We start from the raw sequence: 27,788 nt of genomic DNA, 5'->3' as shown, positions 1-27,788 counted from the left end.
TTTCCACTTTCAAATTATCCTGCGGGCCTGATCGAACCTCCTTGGGGGCCGGTTCCGGCCCGCGGGCCGTATGTTTGACACCCCTGGTTCTCACACACGCGAGAACGTGTGTGAGAATGTCTTAGTAGGGTCAAAAACGAACAATACCTCACAAAGGCACAAACAGAATCAACTGAACTAAATAAGGAGCTGATGAGACCAGGTGAGTAACGAACACAGGTGAAATCAATCAACACAAATTAAAGACAGGGCTACCTTCAAGAATACAAAGAAACATAACACACGGTTGACTAAGAAAATAAATACAGAACCTTATACTTAGGGTTTTTACACAAGGTATTGTCAATATTTAAGGCAGAAAGATATTTTATCTTAAAGTTAATTTCTTTTCACCCTCTAACCCATTTTGCTCTTGATCTAATAAAGTCGGTTTTAGCTAAATCAGTTTACATTTGATCTAGTTCTATTCGAGATGTATTCAGATCTGTTTCTTCCTTTTCTGAAGGGATACGCTTTTCTAAAAGAACATTCCATTTATTCATATACTCATATTCTTTCAAACATTTCTGCTACTTGAATTCCTTACTGCGTGTAATGGCGATAGATCTTACTTTGAATTTAAATATTTCCCAGCTACTTCCATGCTTTGGTTCTAAAATAATTGAAATTAAACGAGTCTATGATCAAGTTCTTTAAGCTCTTGTTCAAGACTGGATAATTTAGGAGTGAATTATTACATTTCCAGTATCCTCGAACGCCACTGGATTTTTCTGAAGAATCTAACTTAAATACTATAATTTTATGATCAGTCAAAGAAGCAGGTTTTATGGCTTACTTCTTGTACATATTGTAAAAGTGGGGGAGAAATGAGATTGTGGATTTGACCATCATTTACCTAGTACACACAGGTGTATTTGTTTAAGTGTATTTGTTTAAGTGTATTAAAGAAGCGCCATGCATCAAGTCACTGTCAGTTTATTGCAAAATTAGGTTATGATGTCACTATTCTGAGATCTTTGCCCTATTCTAGGTGGAAATATATCTAAAGAGTTATAAGGTGTTTCGTTAGTCTCCAGCTATTATAAGCCATGCATTTGTGTACTTGTTTTGCAGCTCAGTAAGCTTATCAGTCTTATTTGAGGTAAGAGTTGTACCTATACACATTGCATATAATAAAAAAAACACGTATCTTGTTTGGAGATCAATATAACCCATCTCCCATCTTTGGACATACAAGACTCTGAAATATCACCTCTAAATTTTGAGGCAATATCATAGTACCAGCTGAGTGGTAAGACCCGTGACTATAATAAACAGTATTTCCCCATTGTGATTTCCAAAAACTAGAATCTGAATCGCAGGAGCGAGTCTTCTGGAGTAGAATGAAATCTGCGTTTACAAAATAAAATTTATGGTTATGGTTCGTAAACCCCAGTCATTTAGAGATACAATATTTAGTGCATCGAATTCAATGCGCCCTGTGCTTTGGAGAAAACATACATGTTGCGCGTGACCGGAAGTTGTAACACTGCTGATGCTACGTTCCGTTCCCCCTTGAATCCAAAGCTGTGAACAGGTATTTCAATTTATCTTGACAATTGTGTTACCCCAAATTGCAGAGAGAGTCTTGCTATATATATATACGCTTTATATCATGCAAAAGGAAATGTTTCATTAACTTGACGAACAATAACACACGCCGCTGGTGAGAGATTTGCCAGCCACTTATTCCAATGTTTACAAATGTCCCCCTAAGCGAGTGTGGCTGACTAGTGACAGTGACAGCTAGCTAGACTGCTTATAGAGACACAAACACATTTCTTATGACCAGCCAAAACAAAACATTTAGCTACATACGTACTGTAATTAGCTAGTACATAACTGTGTTGTAGCCTATGTGAACTCACCCTTAAAAGCCCAACCTGTTTGACGAGCTAAACACCGGTAGGCCTGGTTGTAGTCAACTGCAAGTGTTGCTGACAGATTTGATCAGACAGGTTGAAAAACGAATTACAGAAGTAGTATAGATATCTGCAATGTTTATAAACGTTTCCCTAGATGCTTGGAGAATGGGGAGAGGTGTGGTGGCTTATTTTGGCCCCAGTGAGTTGTTCTCTGGCCTGTGCCACACGGACACCCTTGACCCGTTCCCAGTGTGGCGGGATGGAGCCATCAGCCCCTGTTTTAACCAGCTGGTTCTGGGAGCCCTGGCTCACGCTGTAGTGGCCGTCTTCAGTGCCATCTACCTGAGTGCTCAGAGGTAACGTTAGGTCACACAGTCAGGCCCCTCACAAAATCACAAGGCATATACGATATGTGATACAGACCCACATATTTACCTACGTGTACCTAGATGTTTGATTTCTACCTCCAGAACAGTAAGTTCATGTCTGTACTAGATCCCTTTCTGTATATTGGCATCTTTATTATATCTATTATATCTAGCCAGGCCATATTTCAGACAGTTCATCGACCATTTTATCCTTTTGCATTACACAGATGCAGCCTCCTCCGGTCCTCTCCCCCGTGTGGTTGGGGCCTCAGGGTGGCCTCAGCCCTGCTGGTGACCCTGCTCTTCCTGGTGGACTTGGTCCTGGTGGTCCTCCTCCACCGGGGGGACATGTACCTGGATGTCCTGGCTGATGGATGTGCCATCCTGGCATGGCTGGTCCACTTTGGGGCCCTGCTTGTCCTCCAGAGGTCCATCTATAGAAGAACCAGGGGTCCCTCTGTGTTACTACTGCTGGTCCTGTTGCCTATCCCTAACCTGGTGGTCACCCTGCTGGCTTACGCCCATGAGGCCACCTACCTGGACCTGGCGGAGCCCTTTAGAGTGGCACGGCTGGTGCTCGCAGTCACCCGGGGACTCTCTCTCCTTGTCTACCTCCTGGCCTTCGCTGCTCCCTGTGTCGGTGAAGGGAGTTACACCTCCATGTCCGTCAATGACGCAGACAGCTCTCTCCTCATCCCAGAGAGTTCCTACCAGGACACGGGAGAGGTGGTGGCAGAGGATGGCAGTAGCATCATCTCCCGCCTGATGTACCTGTGGTTGAACCCTCTACTGAAGCGCGGCCGGCGTGGGGAGCTGGAGAGGCCATGCAATGTCTATCTCCTTCCCCGGAGGCTCCGCACCAGTGCAGTGCGCCGACACTTCCTCCGCTGCTGGGAGGACTGCCAACAGAGGGCAGCAACACAGAGAAGGAACACTACAACCAGGCCTGCAAACAAGAGCCTACAGAACAGAACATGGACTTCACCCCTCCAGGAGGGTATAGCAGTGGAGGAGGTAGGACTGTTAAAAGTGTTGCACAAAGCCTTCGGGCTACGCTACTACCTGCTTGGTGTGCTGAAGCTAGCGGGCAACATGCTGAGCTTCGCAGGACCCCTGCTCCTCAGCAGCCTGGTGCACTACATGGAAGAGGAGGGGGCCCCCGTCAGCCAGGGGGCCTGGTGTGCCACGGGCCTCTTCTTCAGCACCTTCTTCTCCGCCCTCATCCGGAACATCTTTTCCTTCGAAGTCTCGAAGGTCTCACTCTCAGCGCGCGCCGCCCTCATCTCAGCCATCTACGGGAAAGCACCGCAGGTCAGCGGCGGCAGCCTGGCAGCGCGGTTCACCCTGGGCGAGGTGGTCAACTTCATGAGCACGGACACGGACCACGTGATCAACTTCTTCAACAATTTCCACGAGGTGTGGAGTCTGCCCTTCCAGTTCTCCATTGCCCTCTACCTGCTCTACCTGCAGGTGGGTGTGGCCTTCCTAGGAGGACTGGGTGTGGCTCTGCTGCTGGTGCCGCTCAATAAGGTGCTGGCCTCGAAGATCATGGAGAATAACAAGCACATGCTCACACATAAGGATAGTCGTGTCAAGGTGAGAAATTCTCTATGGCTTTGACTATCTTTTACTTTTATCTTAACACTCCAACCATAGCAACACCTATATGAATGATATTATTTTTATTGTTTAGAGCAGTGCTACTAAGTAGTAATGAAGTAGTAATTACAACATACAACTTCTATAGCTTTTATATTAGAAGTCTTCGATGTCAAGCTGCGAAACTGCTTGCAGACGTTTCACCTAAAGATGTGAGCTCAACAATGTCGTCTGTCTGCCCTGTCCTTGCCTTCCAGCTAATGACAGAGGTCCTCTTTGGAATACGAGTCATCAAGTTCTACAACTGGGAGGCCTACTTTGCCCAGAAGATAGCAGATTTTCGGAGGCAAGAGCTGTCCCACCTCAAGGCCATTAAGTACCTGGATGCTGTGTGCGTGTACACCTGGGGATCTCTACCCATAGTCATATCTATTATCACCTTTGTCACATACGTGCTGCTCGGCCATGAGCTCACTGCAGCCACGGTAGGCATGGTCCATATTTCATTTTGTGAAACTAGAGTGCTTCATCCGATAGTAGTTACCATTTAAAAGTGAGCAAAATATTTTGCAATCAATCTGTTCCAATGTCCTCACTAGCAATACCACCTTGTATGAAGTAATGTTTCGGATAGAACATTCCAAGTGGTAGCTATGCTAGAATGGACATTGGAACAGACATACTAGCTATTTAAAGATCTACTAACTGATACCCAGGAACACAATGATGATGTGGCTGCATGAGACGAATTCGAATAGGGACACTTTCCCTCCTCCATTGCAGGTGTTCACCACTCTGGCCCTAGTGGGCATGCTGATCGTCCCCCTCAACAGCTTCCCCTGGGTCCTCAACGGCATCCTGGAGGCCAAGGTGTCCCTGGACCGCATCCAACGCTTCCTCAAGCTTCCCAACCAGGAACTCGATGCATATTTCAGTCTCGGTAGGTGTGTGTGTGCGTGCTCAGCATAAATAAAGTACATTTTGCTTGTACATACATTATTAATTAATACATGTGCAATAATTGTGTCTATGAAAGTGAGATATGCAAATATGTGCATTAAATGTTTTTCATTGACTTTGTGGCTCCAACTTACAGTGGCCCCTGAGGACCCCCAGGACACCATTGTGATGAGTCAGGGCATATTCTCATGGCAGGGGCCTGGGGGGCCAGACCACCCCACAAGCTCTGATACTGAATCCCCCAAAGGAAGTCTGATGCTCCATAGCCTCAACCTATCCATCACTAAGGTGTGTACCCTGCATCACAAACTATGTAACCTATACAGCTTGGAAATCATGGGGTCAACCATCTTATCACAGCAAAGATGTAGTATTTTTTTTTCTTGTCTGCCAGGGATCCCTAGTTGTTGTGGTGGGCAAGGTGGGCTGTGGGAAGAGCTCCTTACTGGCAGCCATCACTGGAGAACTCAACCGGTAGTGCTCACCGCCTCATTTACTAAGCTTACAAAGCTCAAGTAAATTTGTTTTGTTGGTTTATTTCAATGACCTTTTTGGATCTATCGTTGAGTTGTTACTTCCCTCTGTAGGCGTGGAGGTGATGTATACGTCCAGGGCAGGGAGGATGGGTTTGGTCTAGCCGCTCAGGAGCCGTGGATCCAGCATGCAACAGTTCGGGACAACATCCTGTTTGGCAAGGACTACAACAGTTCTTTCTACCAGGCCGTGGTGGAGGCCTGTGCGCTCACGGACGACCTCAATGTGAGACTCGCCTCTCTTTTTCACTTTCTTTATTTGTTTCTCTCTCTCTGCTTCAATCTCTCTTATCCTCATAGACAACCTCAATGCTAGCTTTATCCCTTGTTCGATTTTTATTTTGGCCAAGTCCAAACTTTACTTGACCAACCTCTAATATATTTGTTATATATCCAACGAATGTTAATAAACACAAATTCCAAACTCGGTGCATTTGAAAATATTTGACTGAATTGTCTTGTTTGTCCAGATTTTGCCTAATGGGGACAGGACCGAGGTGGGAGAGAACGGAGTGACTCTGAGTGGAGGACAGAAAGCTCGCCTGGCCTTGGCCAGAGCTGTTTACATGGTAAGAGTCCTCACCAGAATCCATGGTAACACAACAGCCATCTAGAAAAGACAGAGACTGTGTATCAGTGACTCTCCAACTTTATTTAACAAGCAAGCTTTTGCCAGGTTAGAAGTATGGATGGCAGAAAACATTACATCATTTGCTTTTTGTATTGAATGTCAATCTCTCTTTTAAACGAACAAGGAGAAAGACATTTTCCTCCTGGACGATCCACTGGCAGCAGTAGACTCTGACGTGGCCCATCACCTCATGAAGAGATGCATCATGGGGATCCTCAGGAGCAAGACCAGAATCCTATGCACCCACCGCATAGAGTTTGTGGACAAAGCTGATGTGGTGATTCTCATGGACAATGGAACAATTATTAAAACGGGTAGTGAACTCTGGCCTTACGTTCGTCTACTGATAATGGAATAATGAATTACATTTCTGTGTAAATGCATATGTCTGAATAAACTCTGTCCTTCTCATTCGTTTTAAATAGGTACACCTGAAGAGGTCCTTCCTTTGGTAGAAGCAGTGCCCAAGAACCGGAAGAATGACAGTAATGCAAAGGAGAAAAGTACCAGTATTCATTTATGTCTCTTAGCATTGTGTTTTGGAATATATTGCTTGCAACACAGTGCTAATATCACTGATGCAGAGGAATGAAAGTCCATTTGATTATTTTCTACACCTTGTTGTTGAATTGAGTGATGGACTACTCCATGGAAAAATTGGCAGGTGTTTTTATTTGCGTTCTAACTTGAAACAGATGTCATTGAGCGAGAGGAGAAGCAGGGTCCATCCAATGAGCTGTTTGCGGGGGAGGAGTCTACACTATCAAGGGAGGAGCAGAAGGGTGTGGGTGGGCTGGCCTGGAAGGTTTACCACACCTACTGGAGAGCGGTAGGAGGGTCCTTGGCTGTCTCCATCTTGCTGTCCCTACTCCTCATGCAAGGTACAGCTACCACCTGGCGCCTTAATATGACATCACACTTCTGTTGGCTTTGCTGGATTGTTTATGAATTTTACATTTTGCTGTCTCTGTCTCAGCCTCTAAGAATGTGTCTGACTGGTGGCTGTCCCACTGGATCTCTAACCTGAAGAACAATGGTTCCGCCCAGAGTGTTCTCATGCCTGCCTACAGCTCACCACACCTGCTGCTATTCTCTCCTGGAGGACTAATGTAAGTTAGAGGTTGTTACAACGTTGAGACTGATACACTGGATTAGATTCAATCACTCAGAATGTGCAGTGTCATTCCTCTTATATAATCCACTGTTAGGTTCTAAATAACATGGAAAAAACTGATGGACAACTATAAAAGCTCAAACCAAGTTTATTCACCCAAAGGGTCGGACAGCTGAGCAGACAAAAACAGCACAAGTTTCCCCCAGCACGAGTATATATACCCCAATTAGGGTGAAGTATCCTCCTCTTCTCTAAACATGACATTATCTTTATTGCTAGGCAGGAAGTTAAGTGATGCGGGCAATAAACAGTTCCTTCTCCCTTAATCTGACCTGACCTCTGCCCCACATTCCTCACTAAACCACAGCTCTCCACCCTTATCAGTGACTACAACGATGTGATTGCCTTTCCTTTACTCAGTACATTCCAAGCTTAATTGCCTCCACCATATACATTCCTGCTACAGATAACCATTTACTTCTGGTGTAGAAACCAGACTATGGCACTCTATATTTCAAGTTTAGGAGTCAGAACCCATCACCACTTATGACTCCACACTGCTTTAAGTCATACTTAGGTACTCTCCATTGATATTACAGAGCCTCTAAATCTAAATCCTTTAGATTGTGCAGTAAAAGGATTAGGTGTCAAATCGCAGAGACTTCCATGATGCAGCACACACGCATGACAAGATAGATTCAAATGTGTGTTTTATCCCCAGGTTCCCTGTCAATATTATGGAAACGACAGCTTTCGCCAACATGAGCTCGGAGGTGAAGTTCTATCTGACAGTTTACTCTTCCATTGCGGGTGCCAACACGGTCTTCACCGCCTTCCGAGCCTTCCTCTTCGCCTTTGGAGGCATCCGTGCAGCATCGGTCGTCCACAACAGGCTGCTTGACACAGTCCTCAAGGTTGAGCGTCTTCTGTTCAGTTGACCCCTCGGGAAACTGGTTTAGTCATGACCATGGTCATGGTTTCAATCATGTAAAATATGTATTTTACATTTTATAGCATAATTTTTTGGAAAAATTATCACGGTTCAACTCATGCTGTGGGAGCAGTGGAGGCTGCTGAGGGGAGGATGGCTCATTGTAATGGCTGGAATGGTGTCAATGGAATGGTATAAAACATCTCAAAGACGTGGTTTCCATGTGGTTGATAACACTCCATTCCAACCATTATCCATTCCAGCCTCTACTGTGTGAGAGTTGATGTTCTGTAGATAATTTACAGTGTACTTGTTTTGTCCACACATTCCTAATGTTGGGTACTGTTTGTAAAAAAACAAATATATATGTTTTATACACTTTGTAGTATTTATTTTAAAGGTATATTTTTTTGTACATAAACAAAAATACTTTATTGGATAGAGGTGAGACAGTGGGAAAGATAGTTTTAGGCTGAAAAGGCATTGATCTTGCTGCAGCCATATATATGATCTGAAGGCAGTGGTTCAGACTGCTAGACTACCTTAATACACGTGTTTGTAGTGTTTACATTGCCATGATGGAGTACAAACACACCTAACTAACCCTGACCCGCCTCTCTCTATATCAATCCAGGCTACAGTTACCTTCTTCGACAGTACACCGCTGGGCCGTGTCCTTAACCGCTTCTCCTCCGACCTGTACAGCGTGGATGACACTCTCCCTTTCTTCCTCAACATCCTGCTGGCTAGCATCTTCGGCCTGCTGGGCATGTTGGTAGTGATGAGCTACGGCCTGCCCTGGTTCCTAGTGGCCCTGCTTCCCCTGGGCCTGCTCTACTACCTCACACAGCGCTTCTACCGACACACATCCAGAGACCTGAAGTGTCTGTGCAGCCTCACCCTCTCGCCGGTGTATTCACATTTCTCTGAGACGCTGAGTGGCCTCGGTACCATCCGAGCAAGTTCCAGTGCCTCCAGGTGAGGACGGTAAAGTTAGAATGAGGAATTTATATTTTGGACCCACCCTCTAGATCTGGTGGTTACCAACCTTGATTTGGCTAGTTGAATCAGGGGTGTTAGCGGTTAGATCTGAGCTTGCACAAAAGCCAGTTCAACTTGTACCTCTCTAGGACCAGTCCAAGGTCCAAGCCAAAACATATATATATATTTTTTTGGAAGGAGGTTCATGTTCTCCGTCTGTCTGTTGTGGCTCTAGATTTGAGGAGGAGAACGAGAGGCGTCTGGAGCAGAACCAGCGCTGTCTGTTCCTTAGCAACGCCGCCATGCAGTGGCTGGACATCCGCCTGCAGATGATCGGCGTTGTCGTGGTGACGGGCATCAGCGTGATCGCCGTCGTCCAGCACCAGTTCAAATCCATTGACCCGGGTGAGCACCCAGCTAGCATGTTAGCATGTGTCCCATAGTCAGCACAGGTTTAGCACAACACAGGCCTCGATTACACTGTTGATGTCTACTAGTTGTTGAGGCTGCTGTAGAGAAGAATCTAGAAGTAGTATCAGTACATGTACTCTGAGTATACAAAACATTAAGAACACCTCTTTCCATGACGTAGACTCACCAGGTGAATCCAGGTGTTAGCTATGATCCCTTATTAATGTCACTTGTTAAATCAACTTCAATCAGTGTTGATGAAGGGGAGGAGACAGGTTAAAGAAGGATTTTTAAGCCTTGAGAAAATTGAGACATGGATTGTGTATGTGTGCCATTCAGAGGATGAATGGGCAAGACGAAATATTTAAGTGCCTTTTGAACAGGGTACTGTAGTAGGTGCCAGGTGCTCCGTTTGTGTCAAGAATTGCAATGCTGCTGGGTTTTTCTACGCGCAACAGTTTCCTGTGTGTATCAAGAATGGTTCACCACCCAAAGGACATCCAGCCAACTTGACACAACTGTGGAAAGCATTGGAGTCAACATGGGCCAGCATCCCTGTGGAATGCTATTGACACCTTGTAGAGTCCATGCCCCGATGAATTGAGGCAGTTCTGAGGGCAATATTGTTTTGTATAGAGTATACTCAGTGTATGTCTTGTTTGCTGTGCCTAGGCCTTAATAACAACTGTTTGTCCTATGGTTGTTCTCCCTGCCAGGTCTGGTGGGTCTGTCCCTGTCCTATGCTCTGTCCATCACAGGCCTGCTGTCAGGCCTCATCTTCAACTTTACCCAGACAGAGATGCAGCTGGTGAGTGTGGAGCGCACCGAGGAGTACTCCACCACCCTGCCCACTGAGCCACAACACAGCAACCCACAGGTGAGGAGTCCTGTGAGGACGTGTGTCTTATAGCATGCTACTCAGTTGCACCCCATTGAGGCTTCATAATTCCTTTTTTTCAATGTCAGAAGTGTACGCCACACTGTAGACCTTTAGAAGGTTATGTGGCAGGTTTTCAGTGGTTGTCTTTATGAGGTGTTGGATAGGTGTTATTTCTAAAATTACTAAATCTTTTTGTTCAAGTTCTTTGGGTATTTTAGCCTGGTCAGTTACTTCTTACTGAAGTGGCCATTCAGGGGAATAGAAAACAAGTAAGTTTGTTACATGACTGAGGACCCATCTACTTCCGTCTTTACCATAGGTGCCCACCTCGTGGCCGGAGCAGGGTTGGGTGGAGTTCCGTGGGGCCGTGCTGTCCTACAGAGAGGGGCTGCCCAACGCCCTGGACGGGGTGAGCCTGGTGGTCCGGCCTGGGGAGAAGGTGGGGGTGGTAGGCCGGACGGGCTCAGGCAAGTCGACCCTGTTCCTGGCCCTCTTCCGCATGGTGGAGCTGAACCAGGGTCAGATCTTACTGGATGGAGTGGACACCAGCCATGTGGGACTGGCCCAGCTCAGGTGAGAGGATTAAGAGATTATGGTGGTGATATGATTTTTTATTTTTATTTTTTTAACTGATGATGATGGGGATCTGTGCATCTGTAATAAAAGCTCTTTATAGGTGATGACATTCATCAAGCATGTCTGCTTATTTTGAACTACAAAAAAATCGATGACTCTAGAGTAGTTGACGGATCCATTTCCACTGTATTTGTGGCTCCCCCTTCAGGTCCAAACTGGCCATCATCCCCCAGGACCCTTTCCTGTTCAGCGGGACAGTGAGAGAGAACCTGGACCCATGTGGACGTCACCCTGACCCCCGGCTACTGGAGGCCCTGGAACACTGTCACCTCAGCCCTGTCATCAACCGCATCGGTGAGAGGGAGTGAGGGTGGGAGAGAAAGAGAGGGGGAAGAGAGGATTGAGGACAGTAGAGGAGGGAGATTGTGAAAAATCATGCAAATGAGAGGGTGATCTAGCAGATGAGAAATAGGAAGAGTAGTTGAATTAAACAGAGAAACTGAATGAGAGCCCAATGGAGAGAAGAGGGGTATCAAACAGAGGTGAAAGTAAGCCGGTACATTCCGGTACCAACAAAATAAATAGTGGTGGTACGCCGTACCAGTAAAACGTGACCCATCGCAATAATTTAAAGGAAATGCAGAAAAAACTATATTGAATTACACCATTATTTAACATTACCGCATGTCGGCTGCATGAAAATGAGCGAGTTGACTTGAAATTGGTCCGTATACCTGTGGTTCGAAGAAAACACTAAAATGTTGGAAAGACGGAGATAAGTGACCGAGATGAATGCGTACAGCATGGGATGCATAATTTCGGGATACAAGTGTAGTGGGTCTAATGACAATCGCCGAATGTCATTACACATTTAGTTTTTTTGTAACAGATTTGTCTTTCCATTCAGCAAATTGCAGGTGCACTGTGGATGCTGGAATTATATTGTGAGTGGCCAAACGTGCGTGGGTAGCCAACAGGAGTGCCTTTTGAAGTGATTGTTTCACAATCAAATGAAAACCTCATGACTGGTTAATATAGTTAATAGGGATTCTATATGTAATCTATGCATCTAAACTAAGCAAAAAAGAAACGTCCCTTTTTCAGGACCCTGTCTTTCAAAGATAATTTGTAAAAATCCAAATAACTTCACAGATCTTCATTGTAAAAGGTTTAAACACTGTTTCCCTTGCTTGTTCAATGAACCATGAAGAACCATAAACAATTAATGAGCATGCACCTGTGGAACGGTTGTTAAGACACTAACAGCTTACAGACTGTAGGCAATTAAGGTCACAGTTATGAAAAATTAGGACACTAAAGAGGCCTTTCTACTGACTCTGAAAAACACCAAAAGAAAGATGCACAGGGTCCCTGCTCATCTGTGTGAACGTGCCTTAGGCATGCTGCAAGGAGGCATGAGGACTGCAGATGTGTCCAGGGCAATAAAGTGCAATGTTCGTACTGTGAGACGCCTAAGACTGCTACAGGGAGACAGGGGAGACCGTGGCAGACCACGTGTAAGAACACCTGCACAGGATCGGTACATCCGAACATCACACCTGCGGGACAGGTACGGGACAGGTACAGGATGGCAACAACAACTTCCCGAGTTACACCAGGAACTCACAATCCCTTCATCAGTGCTCAGACTGTCCGCAGTAGGCTGAGAGAGGCTGGACTGATGGCTTGTAGGCCTGTTGTAAGGCAGGTCCTCACCAGACAACAACGTCGCCTATGGGCACAAACCCACCGTCGGTTGACCAGACAGGACTGGCAAAAAGTGCTCTTCACTGACGAGTCACGTTTTGTCTCACCAGGGGTGATGGTCGGATTCGTGTTTATGGTTGAAGGAATGAGCGTTACACCGAGGCCTGTACTCTGGAGCGGGATCGATTTGGAGGTGGAGGGTCCGTCATGGTCTGGAGCGGTGTGTCACAGGATCATTGGACTGAGCTTGTTGTAATTGCAGGCAATTTCAACACTGTGTGTTACAGGGAAGACATCCTCCTCCCTCATGTGGTACCCTTCTTGCATGCTCATCCTGACATGACCCTCCAGCATGACAATGCCACCACGCACAGAACGAGCAGGATGGCTGATTTCCTGCAAGACAGGAATGTCAGTGTTCTGCCATGGCCAGCGAAGAGCCCAGATCTCAATCCCATTGAGCACGTCTGGGGCCTGTTGGATCGGAGGGTGAGGGCTAGGGCCATTCCCCCCAGAAATGTCCGGGAACTTGCAGGTGCCTTGGTGGAAGAGGGGTGTAACATCTCACAGCAAGAACTGGCAAATCTGGTGCAGTCCATGAAGAGGAGATGGACTGCAGTACTTAGTATCTGGTGTGGCCACCAGCTGCATTGACTATTACTTTTGATTTGGAACCCCCCCCTCCCTTTGTTCAGGGACACATTATTCCATTTCTGTTAGTCACATCTCTGTGGAACTTGCTCAGTTTATGTCTGTTGTTGAATCTTATGTTCATACAAATATTTACACATGTTAAGTTTGCTGAAAATAAACGCAGTTGCCAGTGAGAGGACGTTTATTTTTTTGCTGAGTTTGTGTCATTCTATGATTAGACTAGTGCTGTTAGGGTGAAACATATTACCGCCACGCCGGCAGTCACGAGCCAGGAATGCAGTCAAATTCCACGTAACCGTTTAGTCATGGTATCTATGCTTCTCCAAGCTCTGATGCTGCTGCTGATCACTAGTAGCCTACCAAACTAGCTAACTGCCTGGTACTCAGCACTCAATTGTCACTCTGATGCAAACGTAATTGATGAGCTCATGTTGCGCAACATTTCTATAGGCTATGCAATTGTGGGGGAAAAGTGTTTTGATGGGATCCTCTTTTTAATAGAGGCCATCAGCTTTCTATAGGCTAGGCTTTCCTAATATTAAACACATTGTTTTGCTTTAAAACAGAAGTATAGCCTACCTGGCTGGCATTAAAATTAACCACGGGAAAACTCCATTCGCTATTTAAGCTCATAGATTACATGTATTTTTCCCCCTGCCCCTGTTCCGAGACAGGTCCATGATAATGGTCCATTATAAATGAAAACTAATTTGACACATATTATTTAGTATATGTAAAGGCAAGATTAAATCAAGAATAGTCTAATGGGTGACATTATTAGCCCTTCACTTGTGAATGATCCCACTTGTGTGCATTAAGGCAAGAAACAACTCCCTGTAGCCTAGCTCATAGGCCTATATGTTTTTGATAAGGTTTGAATCACAAGTAAAGTGGCCAAATAACTTCTTAAAATTTAAGCTCATTAATCAGTTTTTACAACCGGTGTAGAGCCTAACGTACATACATAGGCAGTGCGTGAGTTACACATTTGGGGAAAATCATTTTCACCATAAAAATGCACCTTTTATAATAAAGAATTACATGCATAATTGCATTATGGTCACTTTTGAGAATGGCATTTTCCCGCTAATTGATTGCATTTTGGAACATTCGTGCTTATAGCCGACTGCCGTGTACTCCCTTTAGAAATCGTTTGGAGAAAGCATCCTTTCTATTTTATTCAGCTATGTTCAATTGAATTCTTCATACTGTAAAATAATGCCACTGAATTCTAAGCAAATCTTGTCTGCTAAATGAACTAGTGTAGCCCACAGTCATATGGCATCGCCAGATCATTGCCTAACAAAAATGACAACTCAGAGGATGCTATTCTGTTCTTCTGAAACAGACTACATTTTCTTAATACCATGTCTCTTTAGACCTGTCTAAAATAAATAATGGATTTATTGTGATGGTGTAGGTTATATTACATAGACTTATTAGAACATGTAGAGGTCCCAAAGGTCTGCATCGGTGTGGAAGCCAGGAGATGCCAAATGTGTTTAATAACGGTCAATTACTGTGAGACAGGCAGTTATTTGCTTTAAAATCACAAAATGTCATGACCGCCACAGCCCTAGATTAGACCCATTTAAAAATGTTAAAAACGTGGCATGTCCTGTGCGGTAAGAAATGAATTCTACTTTCACTCCTGGTATCAAACCAAGTGAGAGTGAAAGAACAAGGAAGTAAAGGAGAGTGAGGAAAGGAAGAGAGTGATGGTAGTAATTAGTTCATGTTTGTGTCTGTAAGTGTTGGGTCAGGTGGCCTCACTAACCTCTGAGTGTATTTGTGTACCTTAGGTGGTCTAGGTGCTGAGGTGGGAGAGCGGGGCAAGTCTCTCTCTCTGGGACAGAGACAGCTGCTGTGTCTGGCCAGGGCTCTGCTGACTGAAGCTAATGTAAGAACCAGCCCACACCATCCATCCATATCGATTGCTAACATGGCTTTGAATTCTCAACCATCCGTATCAATTACGAGCATGGCTTTATTTCTCAACCATTGTTTCCTCTCTTTAGATTCTGTGCATTGACGAAGCTACAGCCAGCGTTGACCAAAAGACTGACAAACTGCTACAGCAGACAATCAGAGAGAAGTTTCAAGACAAGACCGTCCTCACCATTGCCCATAGGTAAATTATTCAGTGAACACAACTTTACATAATGATCTTAAGTGCTTTAGTAGACATTTATACTGAACTATACATAGCTTGAGTTTTTATGGTACATTTTTAACGTAATTTGATGTCCTAGTTTAATAAAGTGACACCTTGATTCTCTCTTTCTCTGTCACCAGAATCAACACCATCATGGACTCAGACAGGGTGCTGGTGATGCATTCTGGGAAGGTGGTGGAGTTTGATACCCCTGCTGATCTGTGCCAAAGAGATGACTCCATTTTCTGCAAGCTGGTTGGTGGGAGGGGAGAGTGAGAAGAGAAGCTATCAGAGGACTAATGACAATGGTAAATGTCAATGGGGATCTCTCTCTGTTTCCCCACAGGAGGCCAGTGGTGGACCAACCAACGTCCAACGTCCAACGTCCAATGGAGGTGGTAGAAGTTGGCACTATAATAATTACTGGTCCAGGGTCAGATTATATATTTTTTTATCCCCATGATCGTTAAGGTTAGGATTTGGTGTAGGGTAATTTGATCCTAGATCTGTAGTTAAGGGCGGCGACTTCTGCCTTGAGGCCCACCGACTGACATTTGACCTCAGAGAGTAAGGTCTGAATAGTCCAACCCGAGCGAGATTATTCTTTTACTACATTTTAGGGTGTCAGGTTAATTTTCTAACCTGGGCGTCATGTGGAATTTCTCTGCTTTTTATTCATGAAACACGTTAATGTGGTACGAAAGAACTGTCGATGTGTCAATGGCACAGAGGTAATGAAGAAACAATGAAAAAGTACTTGAATTGCTTTTGTATGAAGTGAGTATTTTATAGCACTATAATGATTTGGACTGAAAAGTTGTCATCCTAGACAAGTCAGTCATTCACTTTGCAGCATCGTCAATCATTTATGAATGTCTGAGATTCCTTTTGCACCTGGTCTGTTGACAGAATGATCTGTATAGCTAGAGTGCACAATAATGGACATTCTTCACATAGATAAAACACATGTTTACACACTGTTTTCTGTACGGACATGCTACAGACGAATATCATTTGTGATAAATAAAGACAATTTAAAGTTGCTATTTCTCTATTTGTTTACCATTCTCACAGAGCACATTTGTTTGGAATACAGTATTGTTACGTCTGAGGATTTCAAGCCATTCTGTAGCAGAACTACTGTATATCAGTCATTTGAGAATGTTTCTGTTTTGTAATATACTGAAAGAGAGAACATCTCAGGGAGAATCGCCTTTACATGCAGTGTTTTCAGTAGTGGTCAGTACTCTCATGTACAGTAATATGAAGGTGTAACATTTTCAAAATAAAATGGCTGCACTGGTTTTACACGTCTGGTCACTTTTTAGATTTATTGAGTTTGCTTGAACATCATTATGACAATCGTCATAATCGTCATATTTCTATGATTTACACATCTCATGTTATTGTTTTGTTGAGTTTGGGTTGATCAAAATGTCAGTGCGATTACATAATTGTCATTTAATGGTAATTGGAAGGAGTAGCCCCACCTTAAAGGTATAGTTACACAGTAAGAATGTTATGATGTCTCATAAATCAGTTCTATTCAAGTCGTAATCCCTAGATCATGCCACACCTTCATTGTTGTGCCTTATAATTACCATGAGTCATGAATGAACGCCTAGCAGTCCCTCCCTTGAAACGAGACAACTCTTTGGCACACCTGTATTTTTGCTATATCAACAGACAATCATTATTTTCCACCTGTCTTGGTATGTCAGAGAAAAACAGAGCACTCTCCATCTCACAGTTCCAATCTTGGGAGGCCAGGTTTCAGTGATCGCCCTGCCTACCTGGACTGGAGAATGTGTGTGACAGTTTGTGGCTGGGAAGGGATGCTGAAGATGGAACCAGTTTGTCTGTTTTGGGGAGGGTTTGTTTTCACTGAGTGATGCACCTGGAAGGCATGCCGAAGGTGGAACCGGTTTGTTTGCTTTGGGGAGGGTATGCATTCGCTGAGTGAGGCAAGGGGTAGGCAGTCCTACAGGAGTACGGAACAGCATGGACTGCTAACACTGTCACAACTTTCTCACATCGCTGGTAAAACTCCTCGGTGGCGGAGTAACAAGAAACTGCATGGTCAAAACAACCCAATGGAGACTAAGGTAAGATTTTGATTTGTTGTCTATTTACATTTTGAAACCTTTGCTGAAGTACTCTATCCAGAATATATGGTGCCAGGTACTATTGTAGTGTTTACAAAGTCCACAATGATGTCATTGTAAGGGTCAGTACAACTGAATGCATTCAACTGGAATGTGTCTTCCGCTTGTTACCTAACGCCTCTGAATCAGAGAGGTGCAGGGGGCTGACTTGGGGAAAATCTCAGTCGGCCTCTAATCTCTTACAGCTCTGCACAATGTGAATGAATGTCAAACAATAGGAATTATTTGAACAGAGTAAATGTCAATAATGTGCCATGTTTCATGAAATATGATTGCAGCATTTAGCTTACTGTCAGTGCACTCGTCTTTATGAGTGAATATACAGGTAACTGACAAAATAAAGGAAACACCAACATAAAGTGTCTTAATAGGGTGTTGGGCCACCATGAGCCACATCAGCTTCAATGCACCTTGGCATAGATTCTACAAGTGTCTGGAACTCTGTTGGAAGGATGCGACACCAGTTTTCCACTGGAACTTCCATAATTTGGGGTTTTGTTGATGTTGGTGTAAAATGCTGTCTCAGGCGCCACTCCATGGCATTTGGTTTTCATTGTTTTCATGCTCATCAAACCATTCAGTGACCACTCATGCCCTGTGGATGGGGGCATTGTCATCTTATGGGTGCATAGCCAAAATGGGGGCATAGCCATGGTAGCCAAAATAATGGGCAAACTAATGGCCTACAAAGCATACTTTGTATCAATATACCCTTATTTATTCAAGTGTTTCAATTATTTTGGCAGTTACCTGTAGTTATTGTTGGGCGTGTGGCATAATTACATTCATTCTCTGCTCCTGATTTAAGTTATTTAATTCAAAACATTATGGCGGACTTAAAAGCAATAGGGGAATACTGAAACACATAGTTTAATAAGTCTGAGTGATTCATATTTGTACATATTCATGTTTTGGATGTACAGTATTTGATGATGAAGTTAATGATGATAATTGTGGAACAAATGATTGTTCTTAGAGCAGCAGTCTCGCTAAGCATGTGACACAAATCACTTACAGGACCTGAAAGAACATACTGGAAGTGATTGTTTACAAATCGCTTTATTTGAGCCCCTGCCACGGCAAGCTTTTCATAATAGAAACTGATGGGTGTGGTCATTTCTGAGTTTACACCCGACTGTAGTGCACTTATATATATATATATATATGGACAAACCTGTTGTTCCCTCCATGTCCCAAGGCCATACCTCGAATACCTCAAATGGGCAGCTACCTGGGTGTCAACCATCTGCCAATTTACATATGTAAACAAGTTACAGCCCCACTTTAATTATGGTATCAGCTGATTTAGTGTTTTATGTTCAAATGGGTAAAATGAGCTGTGGCATTATTGTCTAATTATGTTCTTTCTTTACATTTGATACTCTTGAAGGCTATGAAAGTATGCTGCAGTATTTAGGCCTACATGATTTGATTATTATAGCATGAAAACAAGTTGAGCATTTCTTTTCAACTGATCCTGTCCTCCTCAACAGGTTTAGACAGAAGAGCTTTTCATAAAGGATCATGGTATGTGAGATCATTCATCCATCAGCCATGATGACAGTAATAACAAGCATATTCCAGCACAATAAGCTAAGCAACAGGAAATGTACTTTTTGAAAAACACCTATGCCTCAGCATTACTTTCTAGAAGTGTATGCCATTTAAAACGTCTATTTAGAAAGGTGATTGTATCATAGATTTGTAAGTTATTGTAAATAACATGTATTTTTAAGTTTATTGTTCATTGTTGGCATTTGATGTTCGGGTTATTGAAACATGACCAATGCTGAGGCCACACGCCTGTCTGCACATTTCTTATAACTATGTTTGTATGTCTGCTTTTAGCCTGGTGTCCGCAGCGGGTGGAGGCTCTCTGATGGGCTGATGCTGGAGCAATCAGAGAAAGGACAATTGGTCGTTTCCAGTGTTGTCGATGGCTCCTTGGCCAATCAGGGGCTGAAAGAAGGTATGACTTTTGAGTCTCTTATTTAATACATAAAAATGTTGTTGAGTCTCAAAGCTCCCAAAAAAACTAGAGATTTCACTCTTGGAATTTTTCTCAGGCATTTGTGCACAAGTAAAATACATAGCTGTTTTTAAGGACACATTTGGAATCATTTACATATTCAGTCACCATGCTTTAACTGTGTTTCACTTTGAGAAACGTTTTGTTTTTTCAGGAGATGAAATTGTGGGTGCCACAATCAACTTTGACCAACTTTCGAAAGACGATGTGTTGAAAATACTGAGGTTGATGGATGATAATGGATTTGATGAGAAGGTTCAAGTTCTGACGAAAAATAATTTGCGCAAGAGTATGGGGACCTTGGACAGCATCAAAGCACCAGAGGAGGTTTGTGGAATACATTTAAAGTTAAACAGAATTAGCTGAATAACAATTTAAGTCCAAAGGTTGTTAGATCAATTATATCCATTGTTATTGGATTGCTTCTCTTTGCAGATGTTGAAGGATTCCTATGACAGACTCAATGCCAAAATAAAGAGGTTCATGAAGGAGGACCGCTCTGGACAACCTACAGCTTCTGGGGAAAGACGCTCTCCTAACGCGCAGGTACCGAGACCTCTCTGGGCCAAGCCTGATGTCAGAGGAACAGACCCTACAGTGACTCTCAATAATCCTGGTGGAGAACTTTCGTTGCCTAATGTCAACATGAATACAAGGGATCTCTTCCTAGCTCAATTGAATGGGTCTATAGAGGCTGATCCTGATGTCAATATCTCCAATTTACCTTCAGTAGACCTTAAAGGTTCCAAAATAGATCTAGAATTTCCAAATTCAGACATTGGCATCCCATCTGGGAAGATCAAAACACCAAGTCTTGGTATGGCTGACTTTGCTATATCTGGACCAAGATTTAGGAATCCAGACCTGGACCTCTCAGTGGATGAGATGTGTGTATCAGATATCAGTTTGCCTGACCTCAATAGTCCAGATATTGACATACCCCCAGGTAAATTCAAACTAACGAAACCACATGCAGAACTCAAAGCTTCTGATTTTGATGTGAATGCCCCCTCTGGTAAACTGAAGATGCCCAAATTTGATAATGATGTAAAAAAAACAAAGCTAATTCTCAAAGCTCCCAAGATAAAAGGTGGACTTGATGCACCTGACTTAGACTTACCCAAAGTCGACCTGAAATCACCTAAATTAGATGTAAACACTCCAGATATTGACATTGATTCACCCACAGGGAACTTGAAAATGCCCAAATTGAAAATGTCAACATTTGGAATGAAGGGGCCACATATTGACAAAGATGGAGGCATAGAAGGACCAGACCTGAACTTGTCATCTCCCCAACTCAAGGGTTCCAAATTAGACCTCAACATTCCAGATGCTGATATTGGCCATCCATCAGGAAAATTCAAAATGCCAACTATCAAGATGCCACATTTAGGTTCCTCTGGACCAAAGGTTAAGGGGCCTGGCTTTGATCTTTCAGCCCCCAAGTTTAAAGCTGGGATTGATGCCCCTGACATGGATTTACCAGACATGGACCTCAACGCCCCTAAATTAGATGTAAACACTCCAGATATTGACATTGATTCACCCACAGGGAAATTGAAAATGCCCAAATTGAAAATGTCAACATTTGGAATGAAGGGGCCACATATTGACAAAGATGGAGGCATAGAAGGACCAGACCTGAACTTGTCATCTCCCCAACTCAAGGGTTCCAAATTAGACCTCAACATTCCAGATGCTGATATTGGCCGCCCATCAGGAAAATTCAAAATGCCAACTATCAAGATGCCACATTTAGGTTCCTCTGGACCAAAGGTTAAGGGGCCTGGCTTGGATCTTTCAGCCCCCAAGTTTAAAGCTGGGATTGATGTCCCTGACATGGATTTACCAGACATGGACCTCAAAGCCCCTAAATTAGATGTAAACACTCCAGATATTGACATTGATTCACCCACAGGGAAATTGAAAATGCCCAAATTGAAAATGTCAACATTTGGAATGAAGGGGCCACATATTGACAAAGATGGAGGCATAGAAGGACCAGACCTGAACTTGTCATCTCCCCAACTCAAGGGTTCCAAATTAGACCTCAACATTCCAGATGCTGATATTGGCCATCCATCAGGAAAATTCAAAATGCCAACTATCAAGATGCCAAAATGCCAACTATCAAGATGCCACATTTAGGTTCATCTGGACCAAAGGTTAAGGGGCCTGGCTTTGATCTTTCAGCCCCCAAGTTTAAAGCTGGGATTGATGCCCCTGACATGGATTTACCAGACATGGACCTCAACGCCCCTAAATTAGATGTAAACACTCCAGATATTGACATTGATTCACCCACAGGGAAATTGAAAATGCCCAAATTGAAAATGTCAACATTTGGAATGAAGGTGCCACATATTGACAAACATGGAGATATAGAGGGACCAGACCTGAACTTGTCATCTCCCAAACTCAAGGGTCCCAAAGCAGAACTCAACATTCCAGATGCTGATATTGGCCGCCCATCAGGAAAATTCAAAATGCCAACTTTCAAGATGCCACATTTAGGTTCCTCTGGACCAAAGGTTAAGGGGCCTGGCTTTGATCTTTCAGCCCCCAAGTTTAAAGCTGGGATTGATGCCCCTGACATGGATTTACCAGACATGGACCTCAAAGCCCCTAAATTAGATGTAAACACTCCAGATATTGACATTGATTCACCCACAGGGAAATTGAAAATGCCCAAATTGAAAATGTCAACATTTGGAATGAAGGGGCCACATATTGACAAAGATGGAGGCATAGAAGGACCAGACCTGAACTTGTCATCTCCCCAACTCAAGGGTTCCAAATTAGACTTCAACATTCCAGATGCTGATATTGGCCGTCCATCAGGAAAATTCCAAATGCCAACTTTCAAGATGCCAGATTTAGGTTTCTCTGGGCCAAAAGTTAAGGGGCCTGACTTGGATCTTTCAGCCCCCAAGTTGAAAGGGGGAATCAGTCCCCTAGATCCGAATCTGCCAGATCTCAAAGGCCCCAAACTAGGCCTAAATGCACCAGATGTAAACTGTAATATGCCCTCAGGTAAAATCAAAGTTCCTACATTGAAGAAACCAAAGGTTGATCTGAATGCTCCTGATCTGGACATTGATGGCCCCTCTGGTAAACTGAAAATGCCCAAATTTGGGCTGTCTGGTAAAATGCCAAAATCCACTAAACTTAATTTCAAAGCCCCAAAGATAAAGGGGGGAATTGATTCCCCAGACTTGAATTTACCAGATGCTGACCTGAAAGCCCCTAAACTAGATAGAAATTCCCCCGATTTTGACATCAATGCATCCTCTGGGAAATTCAAAATGCCCAAATTCAAAATGTCTAAATTCAGAGGCCTAAAAAGACCAGATGTTGACATTGATGGAGACTTAGAGGGTGCAGATATAGATATCAATGCCCCCACAGCTAACCTCAAAGGTCCCAAAACAGGTCTAAAAATGCCAGATTTGAAGATGCCTGATTTCAGGCTATCTGGGCACAATGTAGATAAACCGAACTATGACTTACCCGATATTGATCTCTCAGCCCCAAAGCTAAAGGGAGGCATCAATCCCCCCGATTTGAAACTACCTAAAGGTAAAATCAAAGGACTAAAACTAGACCTCAATGATCCAGATTTGGATGTTGACGCTCCCTCAGGAAAACTGAAAATGCCCAAATTTGGACACTCAGGCACTTTGCCAAAAGGACCAAATCTGGACATAAATGCAGGTGCGAAATCACCAAAGTTCAGTCTAAACATGCCAAAGATAAAAGCTGGGATTGATGCGCCTGACATGGATTTACCAGACATGGACCTCAAAGCCTCTAAATTAGATGTAAACACTCCAGATATTGACATTGATTCACCCACAGGGAAATTCAAAATGCCAAATTTGAAAATGTCTACATTTGGAATGAAGGTGCCACACATTGACAAAGTTGGAGATATAGAGGGACCAGACCTGAACTTGTCATCTCCCAAAGTCAAGGGTCCAAAAGCAGACCTCAACATTCCAGATGCTGATATTGGCAGTCCATCAGGAAAGTTCAAAATGCCAACTTTCAAGATGCCAGATTTAGGTTCCTCTGGACCAAAGGTTAAGGGGACTGACTTGGATCTTTCAGCCCCCAAGTTGAAAGGGGGAAACAGTCCCCTAGATCTGAATCTGCCAGATCTCAAAGGCCCCAAACTAGGCCTAAATGCACCAGATGTAAACTGTAATATGCCCTCAGGTAAAATCAAAGTACCTACATTGAAGAAACCAAAGGTTGATCTGAATGCTCCTGATCTGGACATTGATGGCCCCTCTGGTAAACTGAAAATGCCCAAATTTGGGCTGTCTGGTAAAATGCCAAAATCCACTAAACTTAATCTCAAAGCCCCAAAGATAAAGGGGGGAATTGATTCCCCAGACTTGAATTTACCAGATGCTGACCTCAAAGCCCCTAAACTAGATGGAAATGCCCCCGATTTTGACATCAATGCACCTTCTGGGAAATTGAAAATGCCCAAATTGAAAATGCCTAAATTCAGAGGCCTAAAGGGACCAGATGTTGACATAGATGGAGACTTAGAGGGCCCAGATATAGATATCAATTCCCCCACAGCTAACCTCAAAGGTCCCAAAACAGGTCTAAAAATGCCTGATTTGAAGATGCCTGATTTCAGGCTATCTGGCCCTTATGTAGATAAACCTGACCATGATTTACCTGATATTGACTTCTCAGCCCCAAAGCTAAAAGGGGGCATCAATCCCCCAGATTTGAGACTACCTAAGGGTCATCTCAAAGGGCCCAAATTAGATCTCAATGCTCAAGATTTTGATGTTGATGCTCCATCTGGTAAACTGAAAATGCCCAAATTTGGGCTTTCAAGTACAATGCCAAAAGGACCAAATGTGGACATTAATGCAGGTGCGAAATCACCAAAGTTCAGTCTACAAATGCCAAAGAATAAAGGTGGGATTGATGCCCCTGGTGTGGATCTACCAGACATCGACCTCAAAGCCCCTAAATTAGATGTAAACACTCCAGATATAGACATTCATTCACCCACATGGAAATTCAAAATGCCCAATCTGAAAATGCCTAAATTTGGAATGAAAGGGCCAAATATTGATCTAGATGGAGATATAGAGGGACCAGACTTGAATTTGTCATCTCCCAAACTCAAGGGTCCCAAAGCAGACCTCAACATTCCAGATGCTGATATTGACAGTCCATCAGGAAAATTCAAAATGCCAACTTTCAAGATGCCAGATTTAGGTTTATCTGGACCAAAGTTTAAGGGGCACGACTTAGATCTTTCAGCCCCCACGTTTAAAGGGGGAATTAGTCACCCAGATTTGGATCTGCCAGATGTTGCCCTCAAAGGCCCCAAAATAGACCTCAATGCACCAGATGTAAACTTTAATATGCCCTCAGGTAAAGTCAAAGTACCTACATTGATGAAACCAAAGGTTGATCTGAATGCTCCTGATATGGACATTGATGGCCCCTCTGGTCACCTGAAAATGCCCACATTCTTGCTGCCTGGTACAATGTCAAAATCCCCAGTCTTGAGGCTCAAAGCTTCAAACATTAAGGGGGGAATTGATGTTCCAGACATGAATTTACCAGATGCTGACCTCAAAGCCCCTGAACTAGATGTGAATGCCCCAGATCTTGACATCAATGAACCCTCTGGGAAATTCAAAATGCCCAAATATAAAATGCTTAAATTCAGAGACCTAAAGAGACCAGATGTTGACATTGTTGGAAACTTAGACGGCCCAGATATAGATATAAATTCCCCCACAGCTAACCTCAAAGGTCCCAAAACAGGTCTAAAAATTCCAGATTTGAAGATGCCTGATTTTGGGCTATCTGGGCCAAATGTAGATGAATCTGACTATGACTTACCTGATATTGACCTCTCAGCCCCAAAGCTAAAAGGGGGAATCAGTCCCCCGGATTTGAGAATATCTAAGGGTCATCTCAAAAGCCCAAACTAGACCTCAATGCTCCAGATATACCCTCAGGTAGATTCAGAGTTCCAACCATAGAGAGGCCAAATGGTAGCATCAAAGCCCCAGATTTTGACATCAACACTCCTACATTCAAAATGCCTACATTTGGGTTGTCTACACCAAAATTACCAGATCATGATATCAGTGCTGACCTAGGTTAAATTGTCAAAGATGAAAGGTGGGATTGGTTCACCAGATCTGGACCTACCTACAATTGACTTAAAAGCCCCTAACATAGATTTAAACACTCCAGATATTAACATTGGCTCACCGTCTTGGAAATTCAAAATTCCTCACCTCAAATGCCTAAATGAGGGCCTTTCTGGTCTGAAAGGTCCAGATGCTGGAATAGATGGAGACATTGAGGGACCGGACCTGAGCTTGTCAACCCTGAAAGTAAACACAGGGATTGGTAGTCCAGATTTAGACATAAATGTTCCCTCTGGTAACCTCAAAGGCCCCCAAGCTGATCTCAATTTGCCAGACAGTAACGTTGCTATACAATCTCGAAAATTCAAACTGCCGTTGTTAAAATGGCCTCAGTTTGGAAGTCCCAATTGAAGAGCAGTATCAGCTATGGACTTTATGAAAACAAATGACATTTCTCCTCCAAAAGCTAAAATGGATCTAAAAGCACCAGACTTGAAAGTTAGTCACCCAGATGTCAGCCTGAGCTTACCCAAAGCTGATAATCAGAGGCCCAGAATACAAAGTGGCATCCCATAGTAAATGCAGATCTGATATCCCAGGTAGAGCGCATATAAAAGATTTTGAATGCCAGGTGGAGTATATATAAAAGTGCCTGTTGGGAATTCTAGGAAGGTCAAAGGTACGGCTAGTTATCCCATTGCAGATATTGACTTGCCAAAAGTTGATTACCAAGTGTTTGGTGTGGATCTCAGAGGTTCAGACCTTAACCTTGACGACCTCACAGTGAAATTCTAAATTCCCAAATCCAAGACTTCTAAATTGGGTAGTTATACAAGATATACCAGATATAGACTCAAGTCTTTCCAGTATTAACACCTCAATCCCTATATTCCCACCCCAAAGTGTGGATTAGTGGTTTCACAGACAGATTTTAATTTGAGAAGAACTGACCTCAAGGGCAATAAACAATCTGAAAGCCCCAACTGGTGAAACCGGCAGATAAAAAGAAAAGTCCAAAACAGTCTAAAATTGTAGTTTGTGACCAATTTGACTCATGGTTCAAACCCCCAAATTTCTGAAGATCAATCATATTTAATCGCTGTACAGTATTTCCCAAACATGTCAAAGGGGATGTACCAGACGGAACTGGGAGCCTGAGAAATCGGCACAAGGAAGAGTCAAACCATAGATCTCAAACACTCAGATGTCTCGATTTCAGTGCATCAAATGTGGACCTTGAAGTTCCAGAAGATGAGAACTTAAAAGGGTCAAGGCTTACAAAGCTTATATAGCATTCAGACAACTGACTAAATTTAATTTTAGGCTTCTTTGAATAACAATCTTCTGTTGACACATAATGCAGAAAACTTCTGTTACTAGCACTTATTTGTACTTTTTATGTAAATTGATTGGTGTTTGTTTTGAACATGTTGAAAATGTATGTGTAAAGGGTTCTCATTTTGTCTTTGGTTTTACAAAATGGATGAAAAGCTATTTGAAAATGTGTTTTTACTGTACACTTGCTGTTTTACAATCATTTGTTTTATCTTTATATTAATGTATTAACAGTAGGCCTTATTTTCCATATTTTTGCATTTGAAATAACCTCTGGAAAATTAATTCTGTCAAGTATGATAAAACATTTAACTCAACTGCTATTTTTGTAGAACTATTTCTTTATTCGTTTGATTTAAAAAATTATAGTATTGCTTCACCTATTAGAGATCTTCACCTCCGCACCGCTCGGTGGTAGTCTTATCACGCTTGACTTTACAAAATATAAACGTCATCAGTACAGTATCTTTTGCACCACCTCACAACCTTTCTGGTATTTCATTCCAAATAATGTGTTTAATAAATTGGGAGGTCTTCAATTTTTACTGAAATGTAATTATATTCCTGAAAGATTACCCGCTAAATTGGCTAGGTTTCCACAACAAGCTTTAATCAAACCAAATCAAACTTTATTTGTGATATGCGCCGAATACAACAAGTGTAGACGTTACCGTGAAATGCTTACTTTACAAGCCCTTAACCAACAGTG

General features: G+C 43.2%; 2 protein-coding genes across 6 annotated transcripts; both read left to right on the top strand.

Moving 5' to 3' along the window:
- Nucleotides 1-179: 179 nt before the first annotated feature.
- LOC124015515 (ATP-binding cassette sub-family C member 10-like) lies at nucleotides 180-16,708 on the top strand. 5 transcript variants are annotated; one of them, XM_046330769.1, is made up of 23 exons: nucleotides 1,523-1,576; nucleotides 2,059-2,260; nucleotides 2,500-3,868; nucleotides 4,129-4,356; nucleotides 4,655-4,811; nucleotides 4,968-5,119; nucleotides 5,226-5,305; nucleotides 5,419-5,590; nucleotides 5,835-5,933; nucleotides 6,120-6,309; nucleotides 6,421-6,498; nucleotides 6,691-6,876; nucleotides 6,972-7,104; nucleotides 7,272-7,340; nucleotides 7,831-8,023; nucleotides 8,675-9,018; nucleotides 9,257-9,426; nucleotides 10,191-10,309; nucleotides 10,632-10,885; nucleotides 11,097-11,242; nucleotides 15,052-15,149; nucleotides 15,268-15,380; nucleotides 15,545-16,708. In XM_046330769.1, the coding sequence occupies exons 2-23, from the start codon at nucleotides 2,070-2,072 to the stop codon at nucleotides 15,678-15,680; spliced, it is 4,677 nt and encodes a 1,558-aa protein (XP_046186725.1). In that variant the 5' UTR covers nucleotides 1,523-1,576; nucleotides 2,059-2,069; the 3' UTR covers nucleotides 15,681-16,708. The 5 variants fall into 5 exon arrangements, with proteins under 5 accessions (XP_046186729.1, XP_046186728.1, XP_046186725.1 ...); XM_046330768.1 differs by having other exon boundaries at nucleotides 10,149-10,309; XM_046330773.1 differs by lacking the exons at nucleotides 1,523-1,576; nucleotides 2,059-2,260 and adding an exon at nucleotides 180-202 and having other exon boundaries at nucleotides 10,149-10,309.
- A 345-nt stretch (nucleotides 16,709-17,053) lies between these two features.
- LOC124015904 (neuroblast differentiation-associated protein AHNAK-like) lies at nucleotides 17,054-27,402 on the top strand. The gene is made up of 6 exons (XM_046331387.1): nucleotides 17,054-17,509; nucleotides 19,063-19,096; nucleotides 19,418-19,538; nucleotides 19,753-19,925; nucleotides 20,034-20,994; nucleotides 21,750-27,402. Exons 2-6 carry the CDS (start codon nucleotides 19,094-19,096, stop codon nucleotides 25,577-25,579), a joined length of 5,088 nt encoding a protein of 1,695 aa, XP_046187343.1. The 5' UTR covers nucleotides 17,054-17,509; nucleotides 19,063-19,093; the 3' UTR covers nucleotides 25,580-27,402.
- The last annotated feature ends 386 nt before the right edge of the window (nucleotides 27,403-27,788 follow it).

Source organism: Oncorhynchus gorbuscha, linkage group LG26 (assembly GCF_021184085.1).
Source record: "Oncorhynchus gorbuscha isolate QuinsamMale2020 ecotype Even-year linkage group LG26, OgorEven_v1.0, whole genome shotgun sequence".
NCBI lineage: Eukaryota > Metazoa > Chordata > Actinopteri > Salmoniformes > Salmonidae > Oncorhynchus > Oncorhynchus gorbuscha.
Note: the sequence above shows the minus strand (reverse complement) of the source record. Positions and strands in the feature narration are given on the sequence as shown.

Coding starts and splice junctions, on each gene's coding strand:
- LOC124015515 (XM_046330768.1), top strand. CDS start 2,070: ATGGGGAGAGGTGTGGTGGCTTATTTTGGCCCCAGTGAGTTGTTCTCT. Junction 11,243..15,051: donor CCCTGTCATCAACCGCATCG/GTGAGAGGGAGT, acceptor TGTGTACCTTAG/GTGGTCTAGGTGCTGAGGTG. Junction 15,150..15,267: donor CTCTGCTGACTGAAGCTAAT/GTAAGAACCAGC, acceptor TCCTCTCTTTAG/ATTCTGTGCATTGACGAAGC.
- LOC124015904 (XM_046331387.1), top strand. Junction 19,539..19,752: donor CAATCAGGGGCTGAAAGAAG/GTATGACTTTTG, acceptor TTGTTTTTTCAG/GAGATGAAATTGTGGGTGCC. Junction 20,995..21,749: donor TATCAAGATGCCACATTTAG/GTTCCTCTGGAC, acceptor TGCCACATTTAG/GTTCATCTGGACCAAAGGTT.